This window comes from Cervus canadensis, chromosome 11, assembly GCF_019320065.1.
Source record: "Cervus canadensis isolate Bull #8, Minnesota chromosome 11, ASM1932006v1, whole genome shotgun sequence".
Classification (NCBI taxonomy): domain Eukaryota; kingdom Metazoa; phylum Chordata; class Mammalia; order Artiodactyla; family Cervidae; genus Cervus; species Cervus canadensis.
Window position 1 is genome coordinate 18,873,799 of NC_057396.1, and position 11,837 is coordinate 18,885,635.

The 11,837-nt window shown below is 46.7% G+C and overlaps 1 protein-coding gene and 1 long non-coding RNA gene across 2 annotated transcripts; one reads left to right on the plus strand and one right to left on the minus strand.

Annotated features, from left to right (window-relative positions):
* Positions 1-1,237: 1,237 nt before the first annotated feature.
* Positions 1,238-8,681, minus strand: LOC122450341. The gene is made up of 3 exons (XR_006272101.1): positions 7,152-8,681; positions 6,148-6,559; positions 1,238-1,358 (listed from the first exon to the last, which is right to left on the minus strand). It is a non-coding gene; the product is annotated as an uncharacterized LOC122450341 (long non-coding RNA).
* On the plus strand, positions 1,238-10,972 carry COLCA2 (colorectal cancer associated 2). Its single transcript, XM_043482623.1, has 5 exons — positions 1,238-1,280; positions 3,062-3,156; positions 7,251-7,305; positions 8,690-8,919; positions 10,302-10,972. The coding sequence occupies exons 1-5, from the start codon at positions 1,274-1,276 to the stop codon at positions 10,653-10,655; spliced, it is 741 nt and encodes a 246-aa protein (XP_043338558.1). The 5' UTR covers positions 1,238-1,273; the 3' UTR covers positions 10,656-10,972.
* Positions 10,973-11,837: the final 865 nt, after the last annotated feature.

Consider the following 11,837-nt stretch of genomic DNA (forward strand, 5'->3'; position numbering starts at 1 on the left):
CTGGAAAGGGAACCCCACTCTGCCTTCCCTTGGGGGCTAGGAGAGGATCTGGCCTGGCACCCACTCCCTCTCTGGGCCACTCATATCTTCTCGAGCTTCCAAATCACACAGGAGAGGTACAGCAGGTGGTTGAAGAACATAACCCAGCACAATCTCAGGTCATCTGTGAGGGGATTAGGCTGGGACCGAGGGGGCAGCTGACCTCAAAGCCCTCCCACCTCTCACCCAAAGTGTGAAGGCCTGAACCCAAATCCATATCCTTTCAGCTAAAATGAGCAGAAGCCAAGCTTATCATCCTTTCTCAACACATGCTCCTGTGGCCAAAAGGCAGGGGTGGCTCTAGAGGGGAAAAGAGGAGAGGAAAAAAAAAATTAAAAGGGAACTTCACAGTGAAAAACCACCAGACTCAGAAACTCTCCAGAGGGTGAGGCCCCAGAGGCACCCCCAGCTCTGTGGGGAGGAGCAAAGGGTCTTAATGTGCAGGCATACCATACTGAAACCCCAGTGTCGGGCACAGACAAGAGAGCGGGGGAAAAGGGGAGGGAAGCCGGCACGTGGCCAGGCGGGGCCAGAAGGAGATGAGGCGCAGAGCGAAGGCCTCTGCAGGCCTCCAGCCTGCAACCTGGGCCCAGAGTGACTCCTTGCCAGGCCATACCTACTGGCTGCCATGTTCACTCCCCAAAACCTGAGATTTTCCCTTAAAACAGAGACTGAGGAGATGGAAACCAGTCAGCCCAGTCAGTCTGGCTCAGGTGGACATGAAGGGCAGCCTAGGTCACTCAGGGATCCCAGAGCTCCCTTTGAGGCAGAAACACAGAGCATCTTTGAGGATTCCTGCTCTCTCTGTGGGAAGGTGGGCAAAATGCTCAAAATACAGTAAAAGCAAGGGTCAGGACCCAAAGGGGTCTCACTCCCTGTTTCTGTGGACTCTCCCTGGGGTGCCTGTATGCAGGATTTCTGCAGAAGATAGTCCATTTTGTTAAGCCTTTGAATATTCAAATTGAAAGTATCGCGCAATCATTGATTGTCAAATCATGGGTTTCTAGAGGTTTTAAATACTTGGCATGAGGGGGAAAAAACTCAAACCTATACCCGAAGGTATAAAACATTAATTCTGTTTGTCTCCTGCTCCAGGAACCTGGATGCAGCTGGATGCTTTGTGAAACTTTAAAAATGTTGCATCTCTGCTTCTCCCCCTGCACAGGAGCCCTCCTCCACGCTGATTCCCTGCAGCTGCAGCATCCAGCCACCACCTCAGCTTCTGCTGACCACGATGTCGGGTAACTCGACTGCTTCTTCTGGGGTAGGGTCACGAGGGCGAGGGGCGTTTTGATCCGGGTGTATTTCCACGACTTTTCCTGCATGGAACAGAGAGGCACAAAGTCAGGGCGTGCAAGTAGGAGCCCGGGATCGGGCACGGGCCACGCTGTGGCCGCTCCCACTCGGCGCCTGGTCCCCAGGGCAGAGGCCCAGAGACCCAGTTGGCCGCCGCGGCGGTCCGCGTCCCGCGGTCCACCGCCGGCCCTCTCACTTGGCCACAGCTGTGACCCTGGGACTTCTCGGCGGCGCGGACTCTGCGCGCGCAGCAGCGGCGGCGGGGGGAGCTAGAGGCTCGCGAAGAGCCCGGGACGCGCGCCGGCCGCTCAGAGCCGGCCGCGGCGGTTCCCGCGCGGACCCCGGGCCGCACTCGCTGCCCGTGGGGCCGCCGACCCGGCGAGGAAGTCTCCAGGAGACGGTGGATGGCGGCGAGGGTGCGGCGCCCAGGCCCTGCGGGCCAGCTGCGGGATCCCCTGGGTCTGGGCGACGAACTGCGCGACCTCCTTTCGCGGGGGGAGAGGTCTAGCTCCCGGGACCCGGCCCCGGGGGCTCCCACCAGTCCTGCGGCGGTCTCCGCTGTGGCCAGGCGAGGCGCTGGCGGCCCGACACGGTCGCGGGCGCCCGGGCCGATCGCGCGGCCCGCCCCCTCCCCGCGCGGCTCTCCCGCGCTCGCGCACTCCCGGGTCGAGGTCAGGGCCGGAGTCGCGCCCGCACTCCCGCGGCCACCTCAGCCCGCGAACGCTCGCCCGGCCCGACCTACTCACCGCGGCTCCGCGCCCTCCCCCACCACCACCCGCCACTCGGGGCCGCGGCTGCCCCGAGCTCCCGGCGCGCCGGACGCCCTGCCCGCCGACCCCTCGGGCGCCCGGCCTGTCCCGGGAGCCCGGCAGCCCGGGGCGGCCCCTTCTGGAGGGCGGCTTCCCAGCCGAGCGCCCGCGGTCCTGGGCCGCCCCGCACGCCTCCCCAGGGCTCGCGCCGCGCGGACTCGACTTGGAGTCTTCGGGCGCCGCCGGGAAATGCCAGCCCCAGAAAGGGAGGGGGTGGGGAGAGACGGGGAAAGGGGCGAGCAGGAGCGGGGCCTAAGGAGGGAGGCGGGAAAAGAGGCGAAGGCGCAGAAAAGGGGCGAGGAGAGAGGAGGCAGGAGAAAAAGACGGGAGGGAGGGGGCAGTTCTCACGCCTGGACCCTTTACTGGGCTCAGCCTAGTGAGCCCCTCACCGATCCAAGGACCAGGGTCGGCCAAACCCCACCCGCCCGCTGCTTGCCCCAGGGCTGGCTTCCAGACCAGGGGCACACTGAGGTTAGAGGCTCCCCAGAAGCCACGACTGGTCCCGTGGAAAAGAGTGGGGTGGGCTAGGTCAGTACTGAAGCATCCAGCCCCTCCCCCGGTCTCTCTTCCAGACCAGAACCCTGGGTTTCCCTAACTGAGCCAAGGAGGAGCGCTTCCCTAGACTGGTCTCCACATTCCTGAGCAGAAAAACCTGTGCCCAGCCTGGGGTGGGTAGGCCCACAGATTTCCAGAGGTTCTGTTTCCACTGGGGCCCTGAAACCTGCCCGTGGTAATCTCTTCATCCGTTCAAGTTTGAGAAATTTGAGTTTCTTTCCCATCTGTCTTTTAGCATTCTGTTTGTGTTATCCAGACCTGGAGATCTGGCATTAGATGCCTAGTTTATAAAGACCCCTACACCCCTGCCTGACACTGCAGACCTTACACACTTGACCACTGACTCAGTTGCCTTTCCCCAGAAAAACCTAAGGTGTATCAAGGTGTCCGGGTGAAGATCACGGTGAAGGAGCTGCTGCAGCAGAGACGGGCACATCAGGCAGCCTCAGGGGGAACCGTAAGCATGAACCCTTCCCTTGTTCCCAGATCGTGTTCAGCTTCATTCTGCCCTGAGTCCAGAAAGTTGTAGGAGGCCTCCCTGGGCCCATCACCATCCCCAGAGCTGGCCTTCTTTAGCTGATCTTATAACATCTGTGCCCACCTTCATCCCAGTTCACCACAGAAAACAGACATGTTCTAGGGCTCAGGATTTGGGGGAGTCCAGCCCTCACTGATCATAGTCGAGCATGTTGGTCCAATGCAGCCAGTAGGTAAGTAGGTTCTTATTCTGTAGGAAGATAGTGTATGTCCTCACATAGGCAAAGGAAATCTCTCCCAGAAATGTCCTTTTAGGGAGCCCTTCATGGGGTGATTCTCCATAGAACCCCCCCACACACATACACACCCCCTCTGTCCTCATTCTTATGATCCCAAGCACTGAAATTACCCAGCTGAAAGGGGCTGTGTAGCCTCAGAGGAGACAGCTTGGCATATAGAACCACCTCCTTATATGTGATGAAGCCTTAAGCAGTTCGGGGTTATGAGATAGACCTAGGCAGTCATATGGGTACCTACCACTTTATGTGCATCCTAAAGCAGAAGACACTAGCAAGAATGCTCAGCAACAGAACCAAATAAACTAGGGTGGTTTCCCCCAAAAGAGGGCAATTCATCACTGAGAGCCCTTGATCACACAGTTGCCTTTGGGTTAGTTTGGGTGTAGATTCAGATACGAAGGATGGGCCCATATTGCCAGTGGTCCTGTCTTCAGCTTATTGGCATCTATCCCACAACAGTTTTTGTATTCAGTGCTGTTTGTGTGCAATGCCTGATTTCATAAAATGGGCCTTTGGGGGAAGATGCATAGCAGTGGTGAACACAGGTTCTAGAACCAGTGAACTGGGTTCAGACCCCAGTTCCTCCATGGTGTGAAGACTTGAGCAAGTTACTCAGTCTCTCGTGTCTCGGCTTCCTCATCTTTACGCTGGAGATAATGGGATTTTGTGAGGAGTAAATGGGTTATTGCACATAAACACTTAGAAGAACACTTTCCACTTAAAAAGTGCTCAATACATGTTAGCTATCATTATTATTATTTGTGAAAAGTAGCTAAAATAAAATTAGAATCAGAAGTTAAAAGCCAGATATTCACTAGTGTTCACTCACACCCTTTGCTCAGAGTTTAGGGTTCTAGTGGGAGTTTAGAGGTCGCTGTGATATGGCATGGGCAGCACAAATTTTATATTTGCTGGATGTCAAGTCGGTGGGCTTCCCAGGTAGCTCAGTGGTAAAAGAATCCACCTGCCAATGCAAGAGACACAGAAGATGTGAGTTCAATCCCTGGATCGAGAAGATCCCTGGAGGAGGAAATGGCAACCCACTCCAATATTCTTGCCTGGGTAATCCCATGGACAGAGGAGCCTACAGGCTATAGTCCATGGGGTTGCAAAGAGTCGGACACTTCTGAGCCAGTGAGCATGCATGCAAAGTCAGTGCCTCCACATGTAGAACTTCAGCTCATGCCATAAAACTTTCTTCCATTTGTAGAGGTCTTTCCAGTGGTTCTTTTAAAGCACTTTTGCACACTCACTATTTCTTTTAGTTCTTACAATAACCAGGAGAGGTGAGTGAATCAGGGATCTGTATGCCTCTATTATAGCTAAAGTTCAAAGCCTTACAGTTGCTAATGGTAGAGCAAAAAGTGGGACCAAGACCTTCTTATTCTTAAAAAAAAAAAAAAATACCTTCCCACCTGTTGGCTCCCTAAATTCATCTTCCTGCAGATCCAACTGTACTGAGCAGGAGTCTGGTAGCCTTAACTACCAACTCCTTTATTTCAGAGATTATTTTAAAATTAATAAAACCAGGAACAAAGAAACTGGGATATACTACTGGTACAAAAAAAAAAAATCATCAGGATGTTCCTAACAAAATGTAATCTTTCATTAAGGGGCTTTGGTACCTTGTACAATTCTGCTCCAGCTACAATGTGGAGAAGCCTCACTTGCACATGGCTACTGTATTATTCTTGGCCACTTCTGGATTGGTTTGGCCACTGTTTCCCTGTTAGCTAGCTGCTGGAATGAAAGCAAGGCTGAAACATTTCATTTGTGTATCTGACTAGTATCTATTCCCTAGAGCAGTTTGATTTATCTAAATTTTTCTGAATTCCTCTCTGAAAAATAATCAAGCAGTACTTCTAAACCAGTGCTTTGCAGGAACATGCAGGGCAAAGCTGGCCCCAGCTTTGCTTTCTGGAAGATGATATCCACCCAGGTCCTCACAGGCATGGAGGAGTAACACAGAGATGATTTAACTATGAGAGTCAGATGTAAAATTCCTCACTGGGAACCAGCAAAAGGATCTGGGATTCTAGGAAGCCTAGGGGTATAGTCAGTAGACACGGATGGCAGGTAGCAGGGGATAGTGTATGTATGCCTGCTTCTGGTTTAACAGAGATCATCTCCAATTTGTTCAGTGGGTGAAGGAGACCTTTGGGAAGCATTAAGCCAAGGAAGGAGTTGATTTTTTATCAAATACGTAAAGCAGGAAGAAATTTATCATAATTTGTTATAAAGACAGAGTAGTATCCACAATTTGAAATTTTAAGAAGGCAATCCTGGATGGAAGTTATAGATTGAGACAAATGTTAAGGTATCCGGTAGTGCCAGGAGACACACATGCATGTCAGATTTATCAATTTCAAAAACTTACTTCAGCAGAATTAGTTTACAAACAGCCCTACACACATACACGCACATGCACACACATAACTCTTTCACCTACAGGATAAAGAGAAACTTGAATTAGTACTTACCAAAAAACATAATTTACCCTTTTCTACTATTAATTTTTTTAAACAGATGATGTATTTTTATAAATCATAGATTGTGGATTTTTGCGCTGTTTGAAATCTAGAGAGAGGAGACTTTCTTTGTATTCTTGGAGCAGAGTAGAAAGTGAACCCATGACTAGCGAGATAATATCACGTAGGATATTATAAACATACCTGCGGGAGATAACCTGGGGAGGTCTACAAAGGGACCATTCCGGGGGAGGAATGGGGTTAATGAGAGCTCTACAATGAAGCCGAGTTTTTAAAACCCACTCCTTCCAAGTGCTTGAGCTCAAGCTGCAGCCAAATATTTGCATAAAGAGCTGGTGAAGGATTCCAGCTTCCTGGTTCATGACATTACAGCATGGATCGTTTTCAAAATTAACACCACCTCCTGTTTCAGCAGCGACTGACTGTGCAGGCTCCCAGCGGTTCAGTATACAGCTGTGAGTGTACCCCAAGAGACAGGAGACGGGCGTGCAGAGTACCCCGAAAGACAGGAGACGGGCGTGCGCAGCTCTGCTTCCTAGCACAGACTCTCGGAGCAAGGCTGGTCCCTTTAAACTTTAAAGCCACCACCTGAAACCTAAAACAAAAAAGTCCTAAATTACTCAGTTAGTACCGTTATTAATTTAACCAGAGGACACAGGCTGCTTTACTTTGAATAGTTAAAAGGAACAGACTGGTAAACTTCAGGTATTTATTGTAGTGAAGAAAGCAACTTTAAAGAAAATAGCATAAAAAGTCCAGAGAAGTAAAATATTCCCCAACCCAACCATTAACTACAATGTAGATAAGCTCCAAGTTACTGACTATGACTTTAAGAAAATATTTTCTGTTATAACATATCATAGCTAGGAAGAACATGTGACTATTTTTAGCTATCCAGGATTAAGCCAACAGATAGTATAAGAAGATTTTGAGGAAAATGATTGACTGAGTTATAGCTAGTTGGGAGTAAATAAATGTTAGTCCTTATTAATTTTAAATTAAATAGTTCAATAGACTACTGAGTTTTCTTGAACTGTTCATTTATGTAATATAAAAATTAATAAAAATTTAAGTGGGAGACATTAGAAAAAATCCCCAAGCAAAAATAAAAGTTGTATCTGAATAAGATATAACATCAGTTGTATTTCACAACAGCAAGTTTTTTTAGAAGAAAGGATCTGGCTTACCTTAAAGTAGAAGGCATCATAGTTCATGTCAAAATGTTTTAGCTTTCCCTTTAAAGAACTCTTATTTCACTTTGTTTTGTGGTCATCTTGCTTTGGCAGCAGTCCGGAGGCAACAGTGTCCACCTTTCAGACCCAGTCCCACCATCTTCTGCAGGTCAGTACAGCCAGCCTTACAATTCCCTCAAAAACACTTGCAAAAGTCCATCTCGAAAGGCTTTTAGTATTTGATTCAGGGGTTAAGATAGGCACCACCATTTAATTGGAATCCAACCAATCAGAAGGTGAAAAAAAGGCATGGTGACTCCAAATATAAGCCCAGCAAGGAAACAGGTGCAACATTTTGTCCTCATTTCTGAACTGTCTATTCTCTGCTATCTACTCTGTCCCAAGAGCTTGTTCCTCACATTAGTTCCAGGTCCTCATTTCCAAGTAACTAATCTTGATTAAAAGATCAGGATTGCTTTCTGAAACCTGTTATCTTTTAAATGTACTATTAGGTGGAAAACAGAACATCCCGAGGTCCTAGAATAATGCCTTTGCTCTTGTTTCACTTAGTTTCTAGCCGGCAGGGGCTTCCCTCCCCTTCTTTTCTCTCTTCTCAGAAAGCAGTTCAAACAAGTGTGTTTTCTCAGCCCATTACAAATAATGCTAGTACATAAACACTCCTACCTAAGCTACTGGCAGCTCAGAGTGGAAGGAGGTCATCTATAAGGAAACCTGTGCTATGGGAACTCCCCACTGAATGTGCCACTTTAACTTAACCTTAAAGGAGCCTTGAGACTTCAAAACCTCCAGTGTTCTGTTGTTCCTCTAAGCCTATCTTCTTTGAGCATTTCAGGATAATAATCAGAATTGGGGCCTATTAATACTAAAATGGAAAAGGAGTCATGTTTTCAGAACTATTCTTGTTTGGTATTTAAGCACTTAGATTAATTCCTCGATCACCTGTAACGTAACATGTTCACTAAGGAAACATTTTTGTTTTGTGTAATATAAAACAGTACTAGTTTGTATTCTATATTCCTGGTTTCTCCCTTTAATGATTTGTGTTTCCGTCTATAATACTTCTCAAAATATAAGTTACTAGGTGTGAAAACTTTTAGAAAGCAATTAACCCTAGATCAAGAGGATTATTTGCCATGGCATCAGTTTTCTTAAAGCCTCAAGCGACTCTACAGTTTACTTTTGAGAGATGAGGTTCACGTGGACTGCAGATAGGGGCTGGGTGTTGGTGCTTATAGTCCAAGAAAGTGGACAGTGGGAGTTTGAGCTTGGCTGTGACAGTTGGACAGAAATTGGATCACCATTCTTTTCTTTTCACCTTCTGAATAAATCTCCAAGTTAATCAGATTCATTTCACTGGGCTTGAATTAACTAAGGCAACTTAAAAAATCCAAATTGCCTGCCTATTTACTTTTCTCAAACTTTCCCCCTTTTCCCCTAGATATAGTAAATACTCAGAATATAGACTAGAACTCCATTCAAATATGTAAGTGCAGTTTTTAAACCAAAACCTCTCCTGTTCATTTTTCTTCTAGGACTGTATTTTGAGCCCGAACCAATTCCTTCCACACCCAATTATTTCCAACCCCGAGAATTTTCCAGTTGTGTTTCTTGTGAAGAAAACCCAGGCTTTCTGGACCAGATATTTGATTCCTACCTTCAGCCAGAGACACACCCGGATCCTTCGCTCAGTTCCATGCAAAGTACTCCACACTATTTCCCAGACAGCTTCCAAGCTGCCCCTTTCTGCTTTAACCAGAGCCTGGTAATTTATCTCTGTTCTTCACAAAACCTGTTATTGCCTACTATGGGGCAGACAGTTTGTATCATCTCGTGAGAAATCATACAAACGCTATCAACAAGGAAATCATCCAGGAAGCAAGCAAAGACCGATGTAAAACCCAGTGGAGGTAGAAATAGCCACACATTGAAGGGCAAAAACCTCTGGGAACACGTGTAATCATGATTTCCCGAGTCAGCCATGCCCAAGTACCTTGGTGTATGGCCATAAAAAGAGGTTTCCCGGCAATATTCCTTTAATGTTTTTAAACTGTGAAATTCAGAATTCTCTTCGTTGGAAATCACTGATTTAAACAATGGCCCTTGGATTTTTGAGTTCTAGAAAATGGAATTAAGGCTGTGTCAACAAGGCAAATTGTCATCTGATAAGGGACTCTGTTTTATTTTGACACTTAATTGGCTCTCCTAACTGGTCATATTGGTCTGGTACAGGCACAAGAGCCCATTTTGGTCTGAGATGGTTGGTAAAAAATGAAGCCCTAATAGTTGAAAATATTTACATTGTCTGTTCATACCAGACCTTAAATTATTGAAAATGTGTTATCAGTTTAAATGGAGTGAGGCTTCCATTGGTAGTTACCAGCTGTTAAAAGATGTCTTTTAGATACTGTTAAAAACTTTAAAAATAGTTTTTTTTTAATGTAAATTTTTTCTCGCTTTTGGTTTGTCAAAAGTCCATGTAGGTATCTAAGTGAATTTTAAGGGGATAAGAAATCAACTCTACAGGATATACCCACAGGGCCCCCCCAAACATCCACTTCTCTTCCAGCTTCCAAGTTAGGCTTTCTCAGTAACAACCATGGACCCGCTTAAGAGGGAACAGAAAGTACCTTTCTCCACAGAGGACAAGACTTTAGTGCCTGTAACAGTACTTTGGAGTCTGGGAGCCTCCCAGACACTGGCTCAGTGAGGATCCCAGCTCCATCTGTGTATGTTCACCTCGTTCACAGTCAAGGGTGTGGAGGAACATCCAGAGTGCCACCTGCCGCTTACATCGAGGCACACAGCAAGATTTGATATGCAGGTGACCAGGCACAATGGGATTCTGTGGTTTCAAGAACAAAGCATCCTGTAAAGTATGCTTTATAACAAAGAAAGCCAGTGAAGCAGGGCAATTTATTGTTGGGAAAGAAATAGGTAAACAGAGAATGTGGTGTCATGAAATCACACAGCCAGCAAATAAAATTAGTTCTGCAGATTTGGGTTGGGTTAGATGCTTTTGTTGTGCTTTTTTTTTTTTTTACCCCTAATGTTCTTTTACTCTGAGTTAATAAATCCGCTCTATTCAGTTCTTTTAATCCTGTCTAATTTATCACGCTTTTGGGTCCTTGGTTTTCATCTCTCTAGATGCCAGAATCGCCTTCGGATTCCTCCGCTCTGTCTGGCTCCTTAGACTACAATTACTGTCCTGCTCAGCTGCCTTCGTACGCCCCGGAGAGTCACACCGCTCTGCCTGCGCTGGACCCCAGGAACTGCGGCCACCCCTCGGGAGATTACACCTACGCGCACGCGCAGTATGATAGCTTCGCCCCGTCCTCCGTCTGCTGCTGCGCCTCCTGTGAGGCCGAACGCTTGGACGCCTTCCGAGCCTCGGACTGCTTTTCCTACCCCAGCACAGACTATGTGAACTTCGCTCCCTCCGCAGCAGCAGGCAGTGATTTCTATAAGAGGGAAACAAACTGGGACATCTGCTACAGTTAATAGAAATGACGTCTATTTGGAACATGGCATGCGTACATCTTTTTTTTTTTTTTTTCTTTTTTACCACCTCTAGATGACAACTCAGAATATACAACCTGCTAACAAAATATCACAGGTGCAGTTTACATGTCACCGTTTTTGGTTTTCTGACACTAATTTCGGCATCGAGATGGAGTCCTCAGGCTCAGTCATAGTGCCACTCCTCCTTTGTATGCTTACGGTTGAAATTTTTGTAGGGAACATTCGGTTGTTTTACTTTTTTTGTGTAACGAACAAATGATAATTTTTTAACTAATAAATAATTTTGTACACTAAAAGTTGGCTTGTTTTTTAAATTTTCCACTAGTCATTCCCCAACTGATATGAATAATATCAAGTTACTCCGGAAATCAAAACCTACTCTTTATTATTTAATCCCACTTGTTCACAGATTGAAAATTATTTTAATGTGGTGAGGTGCCTTGGCTCCGATGGGCATGGAGGGTAGACACAGCTGTGATGGCTGAAGAGGGACATTCAACCTCCTCTGCTAGACGAGGGTATACGTCGTGGGGTAACATCAGAGAAAGATGTGTATGCATCAGTAGTTTCTCATGTCTATCAGTGGTCAATAGAAGGTTAAGATGCCCCAAAAGCATATCTTACCTACAGCACAGTTAAACTGTAGATAATTCTTTTCATACCCAAAATCCTGTTTTGTAAACTTCGAGGGCAAATACTTAATCTTTCTCTTGAGAGCTGCCATGCAATTGATGTACCACAAAGGTTAGAATTCTTTGTTACTTTCTATTTCTGCATTTCTGCTTTAGGTCTTTAAATATGCATCACTTATTTACAGATTGATTTATAGGATCGACCATGTTATTTACAGCTGAACTTCTGTGGATTAATCTGTCTGAACAAGGCCAACTGTCTTTCAAGGTGAAGAGGAGCTATTAAAGCTATCTGTCCTAAACTATACTGTTGAATCCTGTTTGTTGAGGGCATGAAGGCACAGCAGTTCATCTCCACAGTGAGGTCTGGGGGCATTTTCCGTGTCCTGAGGTTCAGCACAATGGAAGCAATACTGGCACCATTGGTACTGCCCACAGCTATCATTTTCTGAGCCCTTCCTACGTGCCAGAAGCATCTATTGATCTTCTTACACGTCATCTCACTTAATCTTCACAATAACACTGACAG